Source organism: Rhinolophus ferrumequinum, chromosome 5 (genome assembly GCF_004115265.2).
Source record: "Rhinolophus ferrumequinum isolate MPI-CBG mRhiFer1 chromosome 5, mRhiFer1_v1.p, whole genome shotgun sequence".
NCBI lineage: Eukaryota > Metazoa > Chordata > Mammalia > Chiroptera > Rhinolophidae > Rhinolophus > Rhinolophus ferrumequinum.
In genome coordinates, this window is record NC_046288.1 from 77,140,254 (window position 1) to 77,164,058 (window position 23,805).

Here is a 23,805-nt window from a genome sequence, read left to right on the forward strand (position 1 = left end):
GCAAATTAGGACAGTGGGTCACCAGTCCCCTTTCGTGCAGGGCCCTGGGAATCTGATGAATGAGCCTGCCTCCTGGGCTCAGTTTGACATTAGGAAGATACCAGAAGAATTAGGGCTACTTTTCTTACGAGCTTTGGCCGTCTTCTGACATGCATCATCTCATTTAATCTTCATAGCAGTCCTTCAAGGTAGAAACTGTTACTGCCCTCAACAGATCAAGAAACCAAGGGTCACTCCTCCATGTATGCATGCATGCATTTATTCATTCAACAAATATTTATCAAGGGCCTACTATAGGCTTAGGATTGCAGCCGGAAACAAAACATAGACTACATTCTCTTAGAACTCACAAATTCTAGATGGGGATTATGAAAAGAAATAAGCAAATATTTAACCTCGTATCAGGTAGTGAAAGTGCTAAAAGAAAAACAGGCTCAGTGTCTAGAGAGTGGCAAGGGTGGACAAGGAAGGCGTCTTTAAGGAGGTAACGTTTAAGCATAAGGGGCTGAGGGAATGAGAGAGCCATGTGGAGAAGGAGCATTCCAAGCAGACAGAACAGGAAGTGCAAAGGCCCTGGGGCCTGCTTCACAAGACTGAATAGCCAAAATGCTCATGTGGCTTACATGGAGTGAGTGAGAGAGTGAGTGGTAGAAATTGAGGTTGATGGGGTAACCAAGGGATGAAGGAAACCCTGCACTGAACAGGAAGGCGTCTGGGTGTATTCAGGCATCTGGGAAGCCATTGCAAGGCTCTGAGCAGGAGTGACATGGTCTGATTTACGTTTTAATAGGGTTGCTCTGACTTTTGAGAGATTGGGGATCGGGGTTAGCATCAGGGAGACCAGGTCAAGCAGCACTAAGTGAATTTAAATGTCACCTCTCTGACCCTTAACTTGCGTTCTTAAAAACTCCTCCACTGTCTCCAGCACAAATCATCCAAAATCTGGAGTGGGAGGTTTTACCATCTACCATCTAGTGCGTTCTTACCATGTGTCAGGTACCCTTTATCTCACTGAGTCCTCACAGCCACCTGGTTTCACGCCCCTTTTAAAGGAGGAGCTGAGGCTCACAGGTGAAATGCCATGCTGAAAACCGTGGTTAGGAAAAAGCAGAGCTGGGATGAGAGCCCAAGTCATCTCACTCCAAAGTCCTGTCCTCTTACCAACTACAGTCAATAGGTCCCCTGTGCAGCCCTAACCCTCCCTCGCTCCTACCATCCCGAGAGATTGCTCTCCAGTTTCACGCTGAAAGGGCTGTGGGTACCGGCTGTAGGTACGCTGCTCACTGCCCAGGAACCAGCTCGTGCCGCGCTCGGTGTCCTCCAGAAGATGGAGCCAGAGCCACGTCCATTAGCAGAGCTTTGCCGGCACTGGGGGGCTGGAGGCGTGTTCTGCAGAGCCCTCTTCTCCCAAACATCCCTGGTTCTTGAAGCTCTACTGACTGCAGCATTTGTGCACACAGGGACCTTGGGCTCCTGAGCCCCTCAGCCTTGGGAAGAGTGACAAAGGTCAGACTAGGAGTTGAGGTCCTCGGCTCCACCCCGAGCTCTGCAGCCAACTCTCGGGTGGCCCTGAGCAAGCTCTCTGAGCCTCAGTTTCCACTTTCGTGAATGAGTGGCTAGCCGGACTGAGCACACAGTGGTGTCCCCATCAGGGCCACCTATTCTTCATGCTCATGGTTGAGTAACTGCAGTAAGGGGCTAATGCAATGCCTGCTTGAAACAGACTGAAAGATTCCGGAGAGAAGACAGGGAAGGGGGCTTCCAGGCCAGAGGACGTTCAGCTCATTGGCCGTCTGCAGACCCGCTTGAAGGAGAGAGAGGAGATCATCAAGCAGCTCACGGTGAGGCTGTGACGGACGGACACCAGCGTGGCTCGGGGAGGGGCGTTCACTTTGCATATGGCATTTCTCTGGGTACCTTAAATTAATCCTGATAACCATAAAACCACCTTACAAAAGAGCCATGGTTATTTTATTCCTATTATATATTTAAAAAATACATACTCACTAAAACAATTAACACAACAAAATAGAACACAAAAAAATCACTGTATTCCCAAGTCCTACAGCATTTGCCCACTGCTGATATTAGTTTGGTTTTTTTAACGAACAGAATTTGGGAAAATCGATAATGGTTTGCCTTATGTTTGAGTTTTAGTAGACTCAGGCAAGCCAATTATTCTTTTTTTCTTTAAGTAATTTTTTTTTGCGGGGGGAATATTGGGGAACAGTGTGTTTCTCCAGGGCCCATCCGCTCCAAGTCATTGTGTTTCAATCTAGTTGTGGAGGGCGCAGCTCAGCTCCAAGTCCAGTCTCTGTTTTCAGTCTTTAGTTGCAGGGGGCACAGCCCCAATCCCATGGGGGAATTGAACCAGCAGCCTTGTTGTTGAGAGCTCGCACTCTAACCAACTGTGCATCTGGCCGCCCCAAACCAGTTATTCTTTATTGATCTTACCTCTGTAAAAATGACCACCTGTTTTCCAGTTAGCAAAGTCACCCCCTGAACCCCTTAAACAGAAAAGGTTTCTCCGACTCCCTGATTCTGTATCCAGCAGCCACCAAGGCCAAGGCCTGATGGCCATTTCCTTGAAATGCCCCTCCCCGTCCATCCAAGCCTGCTCATCCTACAGCCCACCCACCCCACACCTGTGTCTCCTCACACACTGACCATTGCTTTAGGCTCTAACCTAGCCTCCCCCACGCTCCATGCTTTGGTCAAAAGTTCTTTATATTGCTCCAGCTGAATCAGCTGGGACAGCTCCCAGTGGCTTACATTCAGCTCTGGAGACGATGGGTGACAGATTCACTGCTGTCAGTGTGGCCCACAGGGGCCGAGCTAGTGAGCCACACCGGAAGTTCAGCCACTTCCCACTGTCCCTACCTTCACCACCTTGGTCCAAGCCCCGTCGCCTCACACATGCACGATGGAGAATCCATTGGTCTTCCCCTCACTCGGGCTTCATTCACCCCACTACACAACAACCAGAGTAAGCTTCTGAAAGTGTAAGTCAGATCACAGCACAGCTCTGCTCAGCACCGCCCGTGGCTTCCATCTTGCCCAGAGTAAAATCCACGGTCTTAACAGTGGCCTGCACAGCCTCATGTCCTCCCACAAATACACACAACACACCTCTCTTGTATCTCCTCTCACTCCCGGCCCCCGTCCTTCTCTCCAGCCACACTCCTTCATGTCAAGACAATGGGGCAACCAGGAAAACTTACCACTAACTGAAAATTAGATGATACCAATAAGAAACTGCTCGTTTCTTACGTGTAACAAAGGTATTGTGGGTTTGTTTGTTTTTCCTAAGGAAAAATCTCTCTTAGGGATACATATTGATGTTTTTAAAGATGAAATTATGCAATGATTGGAATTTGCTTTAAAAAATAATACAGAAGGGGATAAAGAAGTAGATGATACATATAAACAAGATTGGTCATGTAGTGATTGTACCTGGGGGGGTGGGGTCTCCTTTCTTTGCTTTAATTGTTCACTTTCTGCAGTAGACTCTCTTCAGATGCTAAGAGTACCTGGACCTCTAACTTCCCTAAGGCATTCCAAACAAGCTTGCCCTTTCCTTTACAAGAGGAGCTGAGGACACAAAGGACTCAGGAAGCTTTCCCAAAACGTCAGTGGATGGCAGCTTGATTCCCACTGACTTCCCCTTCTCTCCGTATTCTGCCCTTACACAGCCATCTTCCCTCAAGTCACACCCAGTGCTGTGTGGTTAGGCTCACGTAGACTCAGTTGTATTGTTCTTCCAGGAGGAGAGAAGATTTCACTACGCAGCGTTCCCCAGTGCAATGTCCCATCGGAATCGGTCCTTCTCTTTCAATCCTCACCCAGGGTATTTGACGCCTTCCATGAAGGTAAAACTGTTCTTCTGATTTCAGTGCATTACACAACTCTGCTGGTTTCATTTTTTTTCTAAAGGTAACTGCAGCTTATTTATCATTGGGCTGGCATATTGTCAGAGGAATAGTCATTGAAAATAAGACCCACAGGAAATAGTCCAAATTATTCAATGGTATTCGTCTGGCTAGGTGGATTCTGTGTATTTTTTATGGGTTTTTGTATCTTCCAAATTTCCTGTAAATGAGTTAGTATTAGTCATGGCTATAATCAGAACAGGTGGTAGGAAGGAGAGAGAAAAACAGGAACCCTCTACTTAGCTTAACATCATTTTCTATATTTTGGAATTTGTTACAATGAGAATATTCCCTCATCTATCTCAAAATCCTAAAAGCACTAAAAAAAAATTAGCATTTTTTTATAGCTCATAGGACAATAAACCTAAACTGAACTGATGTGAGCTCATTTATAATTTTTATGTATCCCTCTTCATGTGACCAAAGTAAGTTTCACTTCAGAAATATTAACGTCTTTGAGGACAATTTGGGTCCAGCCCCTGCTGGGGTGTTATATGGTCTCCCAAAATCTAAAAAAACTTTTGAATTACAAAACACATCTGTCCCCAGAAGTTTTGGATAAGAGATTGTGAACCCATGTGTTTTTTTAAACACAAAACAGATTTTCCTCTGAAAAAATGCTTTGAAAATTAATATGTAGGTACATAAATAAAAATATTGCCTCCTCACTCATATAGTTTTGGTTGGATAGGCCCTATTTACTTTTTTACAATAATGCCTTCTATTAGACTCTAACAGGCCTTTCCTTTAATACAAACAGAAAAAGAAGATAGAGGAAGTGCCCAGCCGAGTGGTCAGTGTGCCAAACCTCGCCTCCTATGCAAAGAACTTTCTGAGTGGTGATCTGAGCTCCAGGATCAACGCCCCTCCGATAACTAAGTCACCGAGCTTGGACCCAAGCCCCAGCGGTGGTCGGCCTTGCAAACCCACCCAGTCTCTAGATGGGAAAACTGCCACAGGGTAGGGGGCAGAAGCTGGGATTCCATTTTCCCATAATCGGCGGAAGATTACGATTCCTTTCTGGCAACTATTAATTATCTGGCTGTTAGGCAGATATAAAGAGTAGTAAAAACAAGCCCTGCCTTGGACAAATTACCAATCCAGTGAAATGGGAAGAGGGTGTGGGAGAAGGGAAATATGTCATTTTTTAGAAGAGGGACGATTCCTGGGAACAGTTCCAGAAAGGCTTTTTTTCTTTTTTTTCATGGATGATTAGACAGTGGACATTGAATCACATAGCTGGCCACTTTAGTGTGGGTTACACAGATGTACTCTCACCATCGGGCCTTGAGGTCTGAATTCAAGTTCGGGTCCTCCTTTTAGCTGTGTGGCCTTGGGCAGGTTACTTGACCTCTCTGGGTCTCCATTCCCTCACCTATAAAATGAAGACAATATAGTACCTACCTCCTCAGACCAATGTGAGACTAAAGGAATTAATTCATAGGAAAAGCTTAGCACAGGACCTGGTACAGAAGGATTTAGTATATTTCCACTATTATTTATTAAGGTTACTTCTCAAGATTTGTTGTATCATCTTGGAATTTTAAGGCCTCGTAGTCTGTGGATTTGGTTGATCATGTATGAAAATCTCAGACACCGCCTTATTTTTCCAGAAACCCTTGCATGCTTCTCTTCCAGAAATATATGATTTTTCCCCTTTATTATTAACTCTCCCTCCTTTCCAGTCTTCCATAGAGAGGCAAAATTTTAAATTCTGGGATTTGAAGTTTGCATTTGCCCCTCCTTGAATGTTCCTTTTCCAAAGGCCCTGCCTACCCGTGGCTATTTGGACAAAGAGGGCAGCATAAACCTTTATGTGTTGAGCTGTAAGGATCCCCTGGCAGTCAGTCACTGAATGAATCCAGCCCCTTGTATCAGTTAAGGAAACTGAGGCCTGGAGCCCCAGCACACCCATCTGGCCACAGGTTCATCTCATTATTGTACACCTCTGTTTAAAGCTATGTTTTCATTGTTTTATATGAAGCTTCAAAATTGCAGATAGAGACCTTTCAGCCAGGTATACACCATACTTTCTTGCTTACTGTTTCCTCTTTTCAATTTATTACGTTAATTTCACAGCCTCATTGAGATGCTTTCTAGCTTCTCAGAAGATAACTTTCGAAGAAGCCCTAAATTGTAATACTGTGTTAACCATTTCTTTCTCTTACCTTTGTATGGGTTTTATGGTTCAATTTGTGCCTGGAATAAATAATAAATGTTGCAAATACACCTCATTGTCTTAAGTGAAAACATGGAGAGCCTTCTGTTTTCAAAACAGGAATTAAACAACTCATTTCCAGATACTAATGTTGGCGGGTTACATTCTAATATTTTTTGAAGAGTAGTGAATCAGTTATCTTTCCCTGAAAAGATGGTGGGTTATTAAGTTGAATAATTTTGACTGAATAATTATACTGAATAATTTTCAAAATCATCTAAGAAACCTTTGTGTTTGTTTGTGTTTAGGACACAAGATGGTGAAACAGCCCAACCCAAAGAAGTCCAGCAGAAACAGGGCTCTGCCCACCAGGAATGGTTTACCAAGTATTTTTCTTTCTAAATTGATCCTTGGGACCCATCACAAAGAGGACATTTGAAAAACATTTCTTTTAAAACGTGATTGAGGGAATGAACTAAAACAACCAACCAAACAAATAACATGCTTGATATGATTTGCATATGATAGCTGAAACAAATTTTGGCGTTGACATTGTATACTGTTTCATTGTGACACCAGTTCATTAAAAAATTCTTGTCACGAGGATGAAACCAGTGTTCTCAGAAAGCACCCTAGGAAAACGTTACTAACGTTACTGATGACCTCCATAGTGTATTTCTAGTGTCCGTAAGATTGCAATCCACTCTGTGGACTGTGATTTCCATGGTCTACTTTTAAGGTGCTTTCATTTTTCCTTAGGGTGTAAGTCATTTCCACTTGAAAAACATTTCTATGTAAATGATATAATTCAAAATGCACATCTAACTTCAGTAAGAAGAGGAATAAAACAAGTTCAAATTTACCAGGAAGGCCAATTAAAGAAAAACAACACATGAAACTACAAGGAGTGAACAGTGGCAGTTCATGACCTACTTGGATTAAGTATTTTGGTTTCCTAACCCAGGACATGAAGTAGGTAATAGAGGGGATAACACCTACCTCAAAAGGGGCTTTATGTAAGAGGATTAAGCAAAATAACATGGGTAATGATCCCAATCATGAATTGGAATTAAACACTGCCAGGATCCTTCTGTGAATAACCGAGCCTCGCCCCGTCATGCATCTCAGTTTCAATGGCTATAGTGTCAACTTGGTCATTTGTGAAGGGTTCTAGATTAGCTGTTCTTTCAAGTCAAAGATTTACTGAACCTCTGCTGTTGGTTTTGGTCCATTTGCCTCATGGTATGCTGCTACCCCACTGCATGGACGCTCAGTACGTTACAGGGACCTGGGAATGGCCATTCACGGGGCGGACCTCTGTCAGGCCACACTGTCAGGCCACACTGAATGGTCGGACCCTAGGAAAGAGCAGTGTGATTTGACAAGACTCAATACACCTTTTAGTGAGCATAATACGTTCTCACTCCTTTGGTGCTGGCCCAGGAGGTGGCCCATAAACACCTGTTTATTCTATGCACTGTCAAATCTTTGCTCTTGGAATAAAACTTTAAACAGCTGGGCAATAAAAATGGTTGTGACTTGTGTTGATTTTCCAAAGAAGAGTGAAATCAGATGAAGGCTGAACGTGGAACCACGAAGTTCGCATTGATCTCAATCAAATCATCTTCAAATAAAAAGGAGCTGCTCACAAACCTGTGTTATTTTGAGAGAAATGCAATTCCACAAGTTAAAGGTAAATTTACTATCTAATCAAAACACATGGCCCCAGTAAGATAATTTTTTAATGCAAATAGTCGCTACCATATATGTCACATGCCCTATTATTTTTCAGTATCATGTATTTTTTAGTTGTCTTGTTTCCTGCTTAGAGTGAGCACTGCGGAATTACAACGTTTGTGTTTTGTGTTGTAAAGACGACAGACAGGGAGTTCTGTTTTTCTTTGCTAAAACATCTTCCCACCGCTGTGCGACTCCTGATGACTAGCAAAGCAGGCTGCGCGTCATACTCCTGTCCAGTAACTCAGCGTAACACCTCCTGCAGGAAGAGTTGTACTGAGACCCTACATCTGTTCTGACTCCTTGTGGCAGGTGAGTGTAAGATCTCATCAAATTTCTAGATTGTACCAGTTATTATATCTTTGTTAACTAAATCTTTGCATGCTCTCATTTTTCCTTTAGAATATATTTCTCGGGCATTGGAGTAAAGCCTTACTAGTTTCAGGTGTACAAAACAGTGTGATAGACATTTACACCCCTCACAGTGATAACCACCCTCCCCCAATGTACTACCCCTGACATCGTATACAGCTGTTACAGTTCCATTGGCTCTATTCCCTATGCTGTACTCTGCATCCTGTGACTATGAGGTTGGACAATTAAGTTCACGAACTCACCCAGAAAAAGTGCTACATACCTCATTGCTGAATATCACTATGGTCACCTTCGAAGTACTCCCCTTGGGAAGCTATGCACTCATGCTAGCTCCTAGTCCACCCTTCAAAGCAATTTTGGAACTCTTTTTCTGAAATGACATCAGAACTGTCATCGTATTATCCTTGATGTCCTGAATGTCATCAAAATGTCTTCCTTTCAATATTTCCTTTATCTTTGGGTAAAGAAAGAAGTCATTGGGGGCCAGATCAGGTGAGTAGGGACGGTGTTCCAATCCAGTTACTTGTTTACTGGCTTAAAACTCCCTCACAGACAGTGCTGTGTGAGCTGGTGCAGTATCGTGATGCAAGAGCCATGAATTGTTGGTGAAAAGTTCAGGTCATTTTCGTCTAACTTTTTCACGCAGCCTTTTCAGCACTTCCAAATAGTAAACTTGGTTAACTGTTTGTCCAGTTGGTACAAATTCATAATAAATAATCCCTCTGATAGCAAAAAAGATTAGCAACATTGTTGCAACAAGTTTGCGAATTTACTTTTCAGACCTCATATATATATTAAATTATAGTTGACATTCAATAGTATTCAGCTTCAGCATCAGGTGTACAGTGCAGTGATCAGGCATCTACACCGTCCATGAAGTGGTCTCCCTAATAAGACAAGTACCCATCTGACACCCTATAAAGTCTTTACAACATAATTGATTATATTCCCCAAAATGTCTTTCATATCCCTGTGGCAATATTGTTGTGGCTACCAATTTATGCTTTCTAATCCCCTCACCTTCTCCTTCATTCCCACTCCCCTCTTATCTAGCAACCATCAGTTTTTTTCTCTATATCTCTGAGACACATACCATGCTCATGGATAGGAAGAATTCATATAGTTAAAATGTTCATACTACCTAAGGCAATAGACAGATTCAATGCAATTCCTATCAAACCACCAATGACGTTTTTCACAGAAATAGAACAAATAATCCTAAAATTTATATGGAACCATAAAAGACCCTGAATAGCCATAGCAATCTTGAGAAATAACAAAGTGGGAGGTATAACGATACCTGACATCAAATCATACTACAAGACTATAGTAATCAAAACAGTATGGTACTCGCTTAAGATTTTTGTTTGATGTGACAAAATTACCATCCAGAAAATTTCTAGCAATTTACAGCTTTCACCAGCAATGAACGAAATTTTCTCTGTATCCTAGAAAATATTGACTAAACTCAATTTGATAGATAAAACATTCTTCTTATTTTCGTTTGCATAACCTAGTCCATCAGTCTCTCAAGAGCAGAGTGGTCTAGAGACGATGGTGATGGCTTGGAGGGAACAGTGAAGATGAATGATTCAGGACTGAGTTGGGAGGGAGAAATGAGAGGATTTGACAATAAATCTCTTTAGGTTATGACACAGGGAGGAAGAGTTAACATATCTGTGGAGCAAAACTGGAAAGGAATGTTGCTGTGACTTGTTTCTTACCTGGGGTAGAAGAAAACAAATTCACCCAGTCAATGGCTGCATACCGTGTACCTGAGCCCCAAACTGCTCTAGCATTGATGCAACACCCAACACTGCAGTTTCAACTGAGGCTACTTGGTCTGTACTCAATGTCCAGGATTCACCAGGTTGTGCAAATTATACGGAGCTGTCGTAGGGCCCCCCTTCCCTGCAAACCTGAGATTTCTAAGGGCAGCACTGATCTCCACTATCAATTCTGGTTTTGATCTACTACCTCCTACTAGCTCCTCAGCGGTCTGCTCTCCCCTTACAGGAGATAACCAAGGCACTCATCGTAGCATTTGCCTCCTTACTAAGCAGTTAGTTTCTCGCTATCCCTCCCCCAGGAGTCCAATGTAGTGATAACCAGCCAACTCCACTGGTTCTTGTGTGCAACATCCCCCTTACCTTCCAATTGTTTGAATCCTTGAACTAACAACCTTCCCTTCCACTCGGACACTTTCCTGGGCCACCCATGATGGCATCTTCAGCAACTGGGCCATCCCTTTGTGCTGGTGACTGTCTGTACTTCACATACCACTCAGGATGGGTCCTCCCTGCCAGCCGGACAGTGAGTGAGGCAGTTCCCAAACCTCATCCTACTGCCGGCCCTCAGACCACGTCCCTCACAGCCATCAGTCGGGTCCCCCGGAGGCAAACCCTAAGACACAATTAGAGGTGCAAGAAACGTATTAGGGAGATCCATGCCCGTCAGCCAGACCACCAGAAACACGCCTGTAGTTATCAAGTTGGGTTTGTCACTTGCTGCAGAGGGAGGATGCTCGTCACCGTGGGGCTTCAGAGGTGTTAGAACCTCTGCTAAGATTTTGGCTTTGGTTGGGTGCTTTCAAGGAGAGTCTAAGGAAGCAGGGATTCACTCTAGATTGAGTGCTGTCAGAAAGTGGGGGCAATTCTATAACTGGGTGTCTTAATCTTACCTGTAGGGAAGGCAGATTAGAGTGAGGAGAAAGCTGTAAATAGTTAAGAAAAAAGTCATGGTCACTGATTTAAGCCAGGAGGATATTTGGTTATTCAGAGAGCGGTATAGTAACTTTTTTTTGCCTCCGGTGCTTAGACAAAATTATGAAGTGGTGGTTTTGTCCTACTTTATTATGGTCTCAGAGCAACTCTGTCCGGGGTTGGTATTCTGAAACCGTTTATGTCCAGTGGCAGAGTAACATGGCCAAGCATTGCTAGGTCAGCATCCGGATATCAGGGACAGGTCCCGACACCCCTTCTCATCGGAAACACCTGTGTAAGACAAAGGGGACAGGAAGCAAGACAGGAAGAGCCTTGAGAATGGCATACAGGGTTGACAAATGTGAAAGGAGGACCAAAAAAGATTTGGGCAAAAGGTCAGCTCTGAGAGTCTCGGGCAGACTGATGGAACGCCAGAGCAAAGACTGCCCATTAGGAGTCGTGTTGGGCAGGAATGACCCAGCTCCAGTACCTGCACTGCTTTTGTTGGAACTTTGTAGCAGGTCCCCAAAGGAGGGAGCTTTGGCAACTATACTCCCCACAATGGCTCTTGAAAGAACCAAACAATTTTAAATGATAGTTTTGCTGGGCAGAATAGTCTGGGTTGTAGGTCCCTGCTTTTCATCACTTTGAATATTTCGTGCCAATCCCTTCTTGCCTGCAAACACAATTATGTTTCAAAATTGTTTATAGTTTTTCTTTGGTGTCTGCCTCCTCCATCAGACTGTAAATTCTAGCATGGGAGGGACCACTGTTTCCTGGCCCAGATTGTACCACCAGGGCCTAGGGTAGTGACACATAATAGATGCTCAACCTAACCTACTTCTTAAATAAAGGGATGTCTAACTCGTCATCCCAGCTTTAACTGAAGGAAATTACCCATGTTTCCAGAATTTACTTTTCAGCCATATCCTGTGAAAAGCACTCACATTTTAATTGGTAAAACTACCAAGATGTACTCTGTTAAGAACTCAGTAAAATGTATAAATTATGTAGATGTGTATGTAAAACATAAAAACATGTTCCAGTCAAAAAAACAAAAAAAAAAAAGAACTGAAGTGCTCCTGTGGCCTCTAGAGACTCAGGACCAAACCCTCAGGAATGTCAACATTTAGAGGTTGAGTAAAAGAGGAAGGAGAAAGGGGAGGTGCATTCAAGAGAATGAGTTCAGGGTAAAAAGATAAAGTGCCCGTTCAACTTGGCCACGGCAAAATGGCTGGGAACTCACTAGCAGCTGTGGTCACATGGCGGGACAGATGGCAGCCTAGAGTAGAAGAGAAAGGGAGGAGGTGGAGACTGAAGGGGGGGCAGGGACATGGGACAGGTGCTCAAGCCCCGAGGGGAGCACTGAGGGGACGCTGAAGACGGGGTACCGAGAACTCTGTGCGCAGCAGAGCGTGACCCAGGAGACGGGCATGCAGGGGCAGAAATGACCCAAGGGATTAAGCCCTAGAGAAGGCACCTAGCCTGGGACCAGAACACTTGTGGAAAGGCTGGTCTTACACAGGGCAGGCGCATCAGCAGATGGAACAGGAGGGAAAAAAGAGGCTGTGAAGATGTGGGTAGGTTGTTCATAACGGAGTGAGAAGATACCATGTTTCCCCAAAAATAAGACCTAGCCAGACAATCAGTTGTAATGTGTCTTTTGGAGCAAAAATTAATATAAGACCAGCCTTATGTTATATTATATGAGACCCGGTTTTATATTATAGTAAAATTAGTGTAAGACCAGATCTTACACTAATTTTTGCTCCAAAAGATGCATTAGAGCTGATTGTCTGGCTAGGTCTTATTTTCGGGGAAACATGGTAAGGGAAATCCCAGGCTTGGCTTGTTACTTTCTCACTGAAGGAGACAGCAGCTCAGGGTTTTCTCTGATCATCAACCAGCAAGATATGATTAAAAGAAAAAATATATTTACAAACAGACAAGACTGAAACACTATTTGACAGAAAACTTATGAATTTAATAAGGAAATGGCAATAACTGATACATACATTGCTTCAAAATATTTTCACTAAGCACCAAACAGAATAATAGTTCCTGAACTTTATCGCCAAGAACCCCTTTATTATTGAAAGACTGCCTAAAACTTAATCAGTTTATTTAGATTTTTCATCAAGAAATATATAGCTACCCATCAGAGCTTCTAATTAGCATGAGATGACCAGGTTAACGACCTTGAAGTCACATAATGTGAGAAAAATAATTTTAAAGGCTTTGTTTAACCTATACATTCTCACTGAGGGGACCTGTTGGCCTCAACCTGTATACTGTACACACAGAAACAAAATGAGTAATAAGTATTATGTATAAAAGAGAAATAATACATGGTCCCTGTATATTCAGAGGGAAATAATGCCTAATACTCACAAGGGGCACAGAGACATACAAATTACTAACCCTCCAGGGAGAACCAAGCGAGGTTGGTAGAGGACAGGAAGTCCTCCTGTGTCCTGGGGGTGTGGCAGCGAGGACACTCGGGGACTTCAGGGATAGGGCGGCATCCAGGCCAGGCGCACCGTGAGTGGATGGCATGCGTGTGGGGAGGAGCCTTTGAGGCTGGAGAAAACACAGTGAGCCAAGAAACCAAGCCACAGAGGTTCTCCTGCCTCTCCGGGAGACAGTGGAGGGTTTGTTTTGGGAAAAGGGATGTAATCTAGTCAGAGACTAAACAAGAGAGAAAGGAAAGCCTCCTGCAGGCAGAGCCCGACACAATGCCAGTCTGTAGCAGCAGATCAACAGACCATGTCGGCCTGTGTGACCATCAAGAGGAGGCCCAAACGTCGTCCCAAATGCTGAGGCTCCATATCCTCTTTGTGGAGGGTAAGACGCCACGAGTCACCCTGCAAGCCGCTCCCCAGCCACAGGCCCTGGCCCTCAGAATCACTAATGTATATAACCAATATATGTATCACCAATATATAATTGGTGATATAACACTATCACCAATAAGAGCTTTCCTTAATGGAAAATTTCTCCAAAAAAGCAAAACAAAAACAACACAAGCAAACAAAACTCAAAACAAAAAGTGACATCACAGTGACCTTTAACCCTCATACATCACCTCTGCCCAAGTGGAGCTATTAAGAACAGGGGTGCCCTGTTCTTTAACTGATTCATTACTGTGGAACATAACAAAATTTAGCATATCACTGTTGCTACTACATCCCCTCCCAACCCAAAAAAGTAAAGATCACACAAAATATAACTTACCCAAATAAAAGCCAGTATCAACTGTAAGCCAGTATCCTACTGTAATATTACCACTAACCTAGGATATTACAATCCTCTTCCGACCGATTTTCAAAATATCCTCCTTCTGAGAGATCTGGAGGCATTATAAACATTGGTCGCATTAGATTCTTGTTCTTGAGGTAGTTCAAAGTCTTGAAACACAACAAGTTTACAAATTTTTACATGCTACCACTGAAGGTTAATTAACATAAAAGGCCTATAACCAGAATTCTCACCCTCTAATTCACGGTCAGATAACACAAACTGGGTTTTCCTCACATGATACAATCTAATCTAAAACTAGAAACACACAGATTAAGTTATACAAAAATGTAAAAAATAAAAAGCAGAAAAACAACATAAAAAGGAATCTGTCCATGGCGTCACACTAAGTCCAAACTTTGCTACAAAAAAATTTACTTGGTTTACAAAAGCTATAGGTATTTTATAAAGTACTAAAGAAATAATAGCTTATAAAAATGGGAGATTTTTATATGGGAGCATGAAACTAAAAGCATCTCGTTGTATGGCAACGAGTTCTTCTAAAACGAACTGTCCTCAGTAAGTGGTGTTTGGCAAAAACCCTGGGCTTAGGCTGACTCATACAGTAGCCCGGTTCAGGCCAGCTCTAACTCAGGTTTGCTTCATAGGTGCAGGGATGTTAGCAGACGCCTGCTCCAAGTAGGCCAGCGAGCCCTGCGGGACATCAGCCGGCTTTTTATGCTGCGCACTGATGTCCTCCAGCACCTGCTGCCAATGCCGCAGCTTGGTCACGTGCTTCTGGACCAGAGCATCCTTCCGCTGTAGCTCGTTCCTTAGTTCGGAGACATCCTACAAAGGAAGGTGATGAAGTCAGAGCAAACACATGCAGAGTGAATACAGTTCCTGCTTAGTTCAGGGCACTAAGAAGATCTATTAAACCACACCAAGGCTGTTACTCTGCTTGGCTCCTGTATTCGAATAACCCAAAGAAACTCTTCCAGTAGCAGCTGTCTGCCTCACACTGATAGTTTTTAATTCATTTTTTTTAAGTATTAGGTTGGTGCAAAACTAATTGCAGTTTTTGCAATTATTTTTAACCTTTTAAACCACAATTACTTTTGCACCAACCTAATAATACACAAGTTATAGTTTTCCGAAGTATCAAAGGGCAGCCAAAAACAAATCAGTCTCTTCCCCATCGGGGTCGCCAGGCACCCAGCACCTCTGCCCAAAGGCTGCTGCTGAGAATCAAAAACACTGAGAATTTGAAACACATGGCAACAGCTGTTTAAAAGAATCCACAACCACTGTTCTATCATTTAAGATTATGAGTGTTAAAAATCTCTTTCAAGAACTTTTTTAATGAATAGCAGCGTTCTAATTCTTGATCAAGACCTGGCCTTGAATACACCTGTTACTACTCAAGTATTTACATCAGGAAACGATCTGACGTGATGAAATGTAAGAGCGTCCTCTTCCTACCACTCACCTTCTCGACAGTTGGTATCACTGAATAAAAAGACGTTTTAATTGGTCAGCTCGGTGGGAGCAGTTACTTGAAAAACTGGCCCCAAACGATCACCTGTGTTTAATGTTTCTCACTGGGGTGCCTAGCCAGGATGACTCTTCCCGCTTCTACACCAAGGGGGCAGGCCATGGGCCAAACACCTTAAATGCCACTGAAGCTTTCCAGTCATCATGGCAACCCCAACACTCTTCCTAATGCCCGGGTTTCAACAACTGTCACATCTGGGGACAGAAATCCTGAGCTTCAAGGAACCCGGAACAGTGCATGTAATGTCTGATTCCCCGAACAAACTTTCAGAGCGTGGGTCGCAGTTCCTGTTCAAAACGAGCTTGTCATCACGTTAGTGGCTTTTCAACCTTTTTCAAGCAGCAGCACCTTTTAAGAAAAGTCTTCCGGGAAAAGCCAATATATGAAACTGCTCTATTTGAGGCCGTGCTTCGCCCACCCCTTCCTCCACTACTGATCCAGGATGTATGTACTCAATCTATGAAGCCCCAGTGTAACTAGTGGGAAATGGGCTTTCACTTAAAACCATTTAGAGCACAATGGAATCCGGATAACCTCTGCTCTTCCTAAAAGTTGAAGAAACTGAGTTCGTACCTCTTTGATAACTTGCTCTGGTTTCTGGACAGATAACTGCAATCTTTTCTGTAGGAAAAAACACTCTGTCTGTCTCGCAATATCCAGAAATTTCTGGATACACTGATCAACACCTTAAAAACAAAACGAAACAAAATATTAAATCAAGAAAAACACTAGACACAAATATCTGCCTCATAAATGAACGGTCAGAACATCAAAACAGAACCTTCTCAAAGATGTAATCTGGATTTGAATCGTGGCCACAGCAATAATGTTGACCCCTAACCCCCATGTGTTAACCAACATTAAATAGCAACTAATTCGTGCTTATATCAGGTGAATAAGAGACCTTACTAAAGAACAAAAGTTCTTCTGAAGAAAGACAATGGGTTCTTCTGAAAAAAGACAATCTGGAGTCCCAGCAATTAGCAAGATTTCCAGTTAAAATGTAACATTTAAAATACAGTAAAAGAAATCACAGAAGCACTGGGCACTGCTGGGGACAGAACTTGGGCAAGAAGCGAGAAGCAGAAGATTTTCCTGTTACATCTATTCAAAAAATAATCGAAACTAATAAATAAATAAAATAATCAAAACTTATTTTAAAAGCAGTGCACACTACTGGTCTTCTTTGTCCTAACACTGACATGAAAAGCTCATCGTAAGTGGTTCATCACCAGTGACTCAATATGTCAGTTAATAAACTGAAGAGAGACCCAGCAGTATTTAGAGATGATCAGCATAAATCTTATTTCCCAGGAAAGTTCTCTTAGGAAACAAGCAGGACCAAAACACATCAAGTGTAAAATCGGCAATCAGGAATCTTGCAAAAGGCAAGAACATTGTCTACAAAAAGGGAATTCTTACCGGTTCGAATTTCTTCCTGATCCGTGCCATTGACATAGTCCTGACTCACTAAAGAAGCAAAGCAAGCCTGTGTGATCAAAACATATCACAAAAGAAAACATGTTATTCACACATGAAAAATCTTACTTTAGAGTAAGAAATAACTTCTCCTGAAGTCAATGAGTTGATGGCATCTAGGTTTGCACACCAGAGGACAAGATATCATGACAATAAAGAAACTTGGTCGACTGACTCCAATAGGCCCAGAAGAACAGCCGATAAATGCGGCAGCTGGTATTTGTCAGCACCCCCATCGGGTCCCTTTCCTACCACACTCCTTTCCCCACCACCTCATTCCACACCAGGCCCTGGACCCCAATTCCAGTCCTACCCACAGCCTGTCCCTCTGATGCTCACGTGACCTGTACTACCCACTCAGGACTCAGGTCAATCACCACCTCCTCAGAGAGACCTTCTCCGTCTACTCTTGAACTGGTAGCCCTCCTGACCACGCCCTATCCCCAAGCCCAACTTTGTTTTTCACATGGTTAATTGACATCATTCCATTCTTTTGGTTCATCATTAGCTGTCCCCTGCCAGCATGTACGAATTTTGCTTGTCTTGTTCACAATATGCCTAGTGTGTGAATATTGCTTGGCACAAAGTGGGTGCTCAATAAATACATGCTAATGACTGGCTGGAAGGCCCAAGAGAAAAACAAGGTTGGTGCCACATGAATAAATAAATCCCAAAAAGGGAGTTCACTCTAAAGGGACGATGATCCAGATGCGTATGTGCTTCAGCCAAGGAGTTCTATGCACAGGCAACTCTCAGGAAATGCACAAAGGAGGCCTAACATGGGGCAGCTGGGCCAGAAATAGAACAGGATGGGAGCTGGGGTCAGAAAGGAAGCCTCAAACCTCAGGGAAGCAGAGCCCCGCCAGCAGTAAGCAAACTACACTTGGAGTGAGGCAAGCAGATCTCGGCCCAAATTTAGGCCATTAATTAGATGTGATGGCCCTCTCCTTCCTGTAGTTGTTCCCATCTGATTTATAGAGAAAAACCACAGGACTCCCCCCCTGTGAAATCCCTGTAACAGCTCAACAAATCAGAAAAACAAACTGCCCATTCTGTGTACTACTTTGAAAGGTGACTCCTATTGGATGTGGGATATGAGCAGGGTGCCCCTGCTTCGTGAATCCTGTGGCTACTAGAAAACATCCCATCTAGGTCACCAACTGGCCAAGATAGCTGGGGCTGCTCCCCAAGCCAGCAGGGCCGCCAGACGGTGGGAGGAAACCTGAGCTCAGGAATTTTAGTTCCCTCTTCCCCCTCAAAAAAAAAAAAAAATTAAACACACAGACCTTTATAGAGAGTTGGACAGTTGTATGGAGGAGACCACAGTAAATATCCCAAGAGCCACAGGTAGCCACGAAAGGGTTTTTAAGCATTAAGGTGCTGGTGGGCAGCTCTGGCCAAGGCTTCTACACGGCCAGTCTTTCAGCAAGCATTCATGAACCTCAATGCTAGATGCGGTTCAAAAGCTTACCCGTCCCTTCCCTTCAGTTTGCAGACACCTTTAAATCAGTTATCTGCAAACTTTTCAATGCACACTCCATGAGTGAAAGCATTTTGCCCATGCAGCCCCAATAATACACTCATTTACAAACTATATCCATATACTACCATGCTATCATATTGCTACAGCACAGAACTCATATGATTAGGATTTAAAACACTGAAAAGGTCACTCCAATTAGAAATTATTTTATTTCCACACACTAACAACTCATCTTTTCCTTTGGAGACCACCGGAAGCAACCAAAGCACTTATTTTTTACCTCTCCTTTGTCTACTACCACTCCCCATCTTCCTGGCTACAGGGGTGTCCTTGGGCCAAACAGGTTTTTGGGTCATCTCTGCTTCCCTCCCTGCCTCTCTAACACCCAGCTTTCCTCCTTCCTCGGCCCCTAGTACTGAGTTTCACACAACAACTTTTAATCAAGTCCATTTCAGCTCCAAGAGCCCCGTTACTTTAGGACCGCTTAAGGGGGGAACCCTTGTAGCGGAAAGGCTACACGACGTTAACAGTGTAACGGCGCGCTCCGGGGAGGATGGGCCCGGCCGGTACTAAACACTCAGGGATGGGAACAAGCAGCAGGTAGCACGGAATTAGCTGGTTGGAACCTGGAAGATTCCTAAGGTTGGAGATGAGCCAACTTCAAGTCCACGTGTCTCCAGAAAAGTCAAGTTTACGTGTCTCCGCTAGCAGCCTCGCGCAGAATACCGGCCTAAGTGTGGAGACTAAAGCAAGTAACTTAACATTCTCTGAACCAGTTTTCCGATTTGCAAGCCGGGTGCAAGGGATCGCTGAAGGAGATATCCTGCGCATGTGCAGCTCACGTTTAGGAAAACGTTGGGAACACAGACCCCTACGTCTCATTTTACCTCGAAAGATGACTCCAACTCATCCACCAAGGTACTCGGAGAAGATCTCGGGGCACCTGGCGCGGCCTGAAGCAGCGAAGCCTGGCCCGGGAGTCCCGGCGGGGGGGGCGGGGGCCCCGGTGGCTGCCCGGAGAACATACCGCCCAGCTGAGCCGCCATTTCTGAAATGGCGGGGGAAAGGCCCACTGCGTCTGCGCAGCAGGGTTCACGCGCGGTCACGTGACGTCATAGGTCACGTGACGGTTGGGTTCCCAGGAGAGGTCTGTTGGACGTGGAGGAAACTGATTGTTTGATGTTTTGGTCTCCTCCTCCTTCTCGGCGCTCAGGCCGCCTGGCTTTTTCTTTTTCTCAACTTGAGAATGGAGGGCTTTGACCGGATTTGACACCGTTGTGTGGAGAGGAGAAGCGATAACTACGGTGGAGCGAGCCCTCCCGCGGGAGTCAGGATACTGCTGGTCCCTGGCTTCGCCCTTAGCGCTTGGAGTGACTTTGGCCGAGAGCCAGTCTTTCTCTGTGCTCAAGTTTGCCGGCTGGTAAAAGATGGGCTGAACCCATTCACTCCTCACTTATTGAGAGTCTACTGTGTGCAATTAATAATCCAGTCACTGTGGGTATAACAGGAACAAACAAGAAATTTCTGGACAGACAGGTCACAAAAACGACTAACATTGTTGAGTTTCCCTATCCATGTGCCTGTGTGGGAACAGTCCCAGGGAGCAGTTTCCAGGCTCTCGGCCTCACATGGAAAGGTGCTGGCTCTGGTAGTAGATGGCCATCAGCTGGGGCTAATTGACCATCAGCTGTAACCAGTTAGCCAATTAGCCACTGATATAACTGTAGTGGGTGTGTTGGTTGGTTGGCAGGCAGAGTAGTGGACCGAAGATTGCAGATCGTGTGGATCCCACTTCGTGTGTCTCGTCTGGCCACCAGCGAGACTATAGTGGTATGACTCCCCTATCTATGGCTCCATGGGTGTTCCTTTTTGGCCTCGCCATATCCTGTGTTCTTATGTGGGGAGCGGGACAAGAGACCTCGCATGACACCCCGCATGACACATGGCGCAGTGAGCAGGGTATGGTGCCAGCCAGAGCTCTCCGAAGGCTGGTGGAGCAGCTTGTGCATGTGAACGCTCAGTCTCGGGAGGCCCGTGGGGAGCGGTGCCAGGAGCAGGAAGCGCAATCTGGGAAAAACGTGACCCCTTGGTGAATTGGTGGTCCTCTGAAGCCTCTGGATGGCACGCTGCCCTGTGGGCCAAAGCAAGCGTCATCTTCTTGGTGGTCTGCTGCTGCGTAGGCTCAGTAGGCTCCGAGGGTTGCGGACATCTTGTACTGAGGCCTCCACCCACTCAGACACCTGGCACAGGGAGCAGGATTCCGGTCAGGTAGGAATTGTGTCTGACTCTGGGCAAGAGGACAGGTGGCCCCCACACAGTGTGTGGTGCCCGGTGGCCACTGTTCTCAGGAGTTGGACCCCCGTGGAGGGGTGGAAAGATTTGGATGGTTGAGCATAGGCAGGAGAAGGGGAAGATCGTAGCAGCCGTGTGGGCTGGGAAGTGTTTGCTGAGGTGGCCCAAATGTGGGACTTATAGTCTCAGCAGGAAACGCTTGCTGAATCCTCAGTGGAGGATGCGGGTGAGGTCAAGGTCGTCCCTCATCCCCAGGTTGGGAGGACTTGGAGCCCTCGCCCTAGGAGAGAGCACACGTTGTGGGGCCGAGGCACAGCCCTGGCGAATGTCTGTGGACTAAGGGGAATTGCCTTCCATCCCTGATTTGATGGACCGCTTGACTGTTTGCTTGGGAACATACCACTATGTAGTGGTGCAGGCGGATGGATGTTTGCTTCCTGTGTCTTGACCGGCCATTGTCGAGAATATGTGAGAGCCCTGGCTGTGCCCAGAAAGACTGGTGGTACCCTGAGAACCCTGGTGGTGCCCTGGTGCCTCTGGCTGTGCCCAGAAAGTAGGTGGACATCGAGGGACACCCCCTGGGACATTACTTGAACTGGACTGAAACTTTTTCTCGTGAGCTGGGTTCCTGACACAGGGCCCCTGGCGGAAGATGCTTGTCGTGTAGATTGTGAGGGGAGACCCTGGAAGGGTGAAGTGTGGGGACAGAGTCCCAGAGAGCAGTTTCCAGGCTCTTGGGCTCACGTGGAAAGGTGCTCGCTCCGGTAGTAGATGGCCGTCAACTGTGACTGGTTGGCCATCAGCTGTAACCAGTTGGCCAATTCCACTGATATAATTGCCGTGACTGCGTTGGTTGGTTGGTTGGTTGGTTGGTTGGGTGGGTGGGTGGGTGGGTGGCAGGCAGAGAAGTGGATGGCGGATTGTGGATCATGTAGATCCCATTTTGTGTGTCTCGCCCGGCTGCCAGCGAGAATATAGTGGTCTGACTCCCCTACCTATGGCTCCGTGGGTGTTCCTTTTTGGCCTCATCGTGTCCTGCGTCCTTATGTGAGGAGCAGGACCAGAGACCCCGCCTGACACCCCGAATGACAGCCTGGCACTGTTCCCCTTAGGTATTTATGGTTACATCAAAGAGAAAGTCACTATGCTAATATTTTAATAACTTGCTTTAATACTTGCATTTATCTTTTCAGAAAGTAAATATGTTTTCATTATATTTAATGTTACAGTTATATATGTGATAATCCAACACATTTACTGAGCTCTCCAGTCCCAGGTACTATTTAATGAGCTGTGGGTTATAGCACTCATCCCAACTCTCTGCCCTCGTGGAGTTTACTATTGTTTTTGTGGGAGAGAGACAAACGCATAAGTGTATTTGTAGCAATACCATGTAGAGATAAGTGCTAAGATGACAATGAAACCCGGTCAGGGGATGGCTAAGGATGGATTTGAGATAGATGGTTGGAAAAGGCCTCTCCAGGGAGATCTGCACTGAAATGAATAGAGTGGAATTTTAGCTAGGAAAGCTTTCCAGATAGAGGGGTCCTTGAAGGAGCTTGCCTAGCATATTTAAGGAACCACCAGGGCCAGCAGGGCCAGAGGAAGGCAGGGCGCAAGTGGTCAGAGTAAAAGCAGGGGCTGTCATTTGCCAAATAGTCTCAGACCACAGGTCATCTTCCTAGGCTCAATCTAAATTAAACCTACACTCTCAGCCACTTTACCCTGTTTAATTTTCTTCACAACATTTAAACATTGGCTGCAATTATCTTTTCTTCTTCATACAGAAGACGACACATATGTACACACCGACTGGAATGCAAGTTCCCTAAGATCAGGGCCTGCCTCTCTTCTCCTGTATGCCCAACACCAAGAACTGAACCTGGCATAAAATAGACATAATAAATATTGTCGATTGAACAAAATTAGAATGCCAGGAGGGAAGTAGTCTACTTCAGCAGTTCTCCAACTTTTTTGGGTCTCAGGACCCCTTTGTATTCCTAAAACCTGTTGGGGACCCCAAGCGTTTTTGGGACCCCAAGCGTTTTTGTTTATGTGGGTTATGTCAGCCATTATTTACCTATTAAAACTCAAAATAGGAAAATATTTACCTATTAAAACTGAATTTAAAGCCTTTGTTCAAAAACCTATTACATGTTGACATAATATTTTAAGTAAAAATACAGCTATTTTCCCAAACCAAAAATAAATGAATGAGGAGAGTGGCATCATTTTACTTTTTTGCAAATGCTTTTAACGTCTGGCTTATTGTACAGGACTGTATCTCATGCTTACCTAACCAGGAGTAAGTTGCTTGAGAGCATGAGCAGTGGTCTTCCTCTTGGATTCACCCCAGAATAGAGCATGGATGAAGCATTTGAATTTTGCTGAAAATTTTCTCATTTAGAAAACAGGAGAACACTGCCTTGGAAAGATTACTGAGAAAGAGGTCATGCACGTAGGGAGTTGAATACAGTGCCTAGTGTAGACGGAGGAACGTTAAGAAAAGACAAGTGACATGATGTAATTTGTTCAAAAATTCTCTCTTCAGTGGTACAGAAACAGAAGCAGGCAAGTGGAGGCCGGACCAGGAAAGCAGTAATCTAGGAGCAATCTAGTAATCCAGAGAGAGAGGATGGTGATTTGTACTAGGGCAGTTGAAGCAGACGGCAGGGGTGGTGTGAGATGCAGTCAAACTCCATGATTTGCTTAGCAAAAAAGCCAACTGGGAATGCAATTGCTGATTACAACTTACCTGAAGACAGGGTTTAGTACGCTAACATTTCCCTAGGATCCTGATGAAGGGGAGGGGCCGAAAGCTCGAGTGGCAGAGCTGCAGGCATAGAATGGCCAGCAGC

At 44.8% G+C, this 23,805-nt stretch overlaps 2 protein-coding genes across 2 annotated transcripts in view; one reads left to right on the forward strand and one right to left on the reverse strand.

Annotated features, from left to right (window-relative positions):
• Window positions 1-7,601, forward strand: part of FAM184B (family with sequence similarity 184 member B) — a 72,465-nt gene extending 64,864 nt beyond the window's left edge. Inside the window, 4 exon segments of the mRNA XM_033105772.1 lie at window positions 1,724-1,841; window positions 3,765-3,869; window positions 4,690-4,889; window positions 6,396-7,601. Coding sequence (XP_032961663.1) covers window positions 1,724-1,841; window positions 3,765-3,869; window positions 4,690-4,889; window positions 6,396-6,489 — 517 coding nt within the window. The 3' untranslated portion in view covers window positions 6,490-7,601.
• A 6,953-nt stretch (window positions 7,602-14,554) lies between these two features.
• MED28 (mediator complex subunit 28) lies at window positions 14,555-19,720 on the reverse strand. The gene is made up of 4 exons (XM_033105374.1): window positions 19,543-19,720; window positions 17,116-17,182; window positions 16,267-16,379; window positions 14,555-14,987 (listed from the first exon to the last, which is right to left on the reverse strand). Exons 1-4 carry the CDS (start codon window positions 19,699-19,701, stop codon window positions 14,790-14,792), a joined length of 537 nt encoding a protein of 178 aa, XP_032961265.1. The 5' UTR covers window positions 19,702-19,720; the 3' UTR covers window positions 14,555-14,789.
• Between the last annotated feature and the right edge of the window lie 4,085 nt (window positions 19,721-23,805).

Excerpts from the sequence above, each read along its gene's own strand:
- MED28 (XM_033105374.1), bottom strand. The coding sequence starts at position 19,701 with ATGGCGGCTCAGCTGGGCGGTATGTTCTCCGGGCAGCCACCGGGGCCC. Across the intron at positions 17,183-19,542 it reads AGTTGGAGTCATCTTTCGAG|GCTTGCTTTGCTTCTTTAGT; the intron begins GTAAAATGAGAC and ends TTGATCACACAG. Across the intron at positions 16,380-17,115 it reads TCAGGAAGAAATTCGAACCG|GTGTTGATCAGTGTATCCAG; the intron begins GTAAGAATTCCC and ends TTTGTTTTTAAG.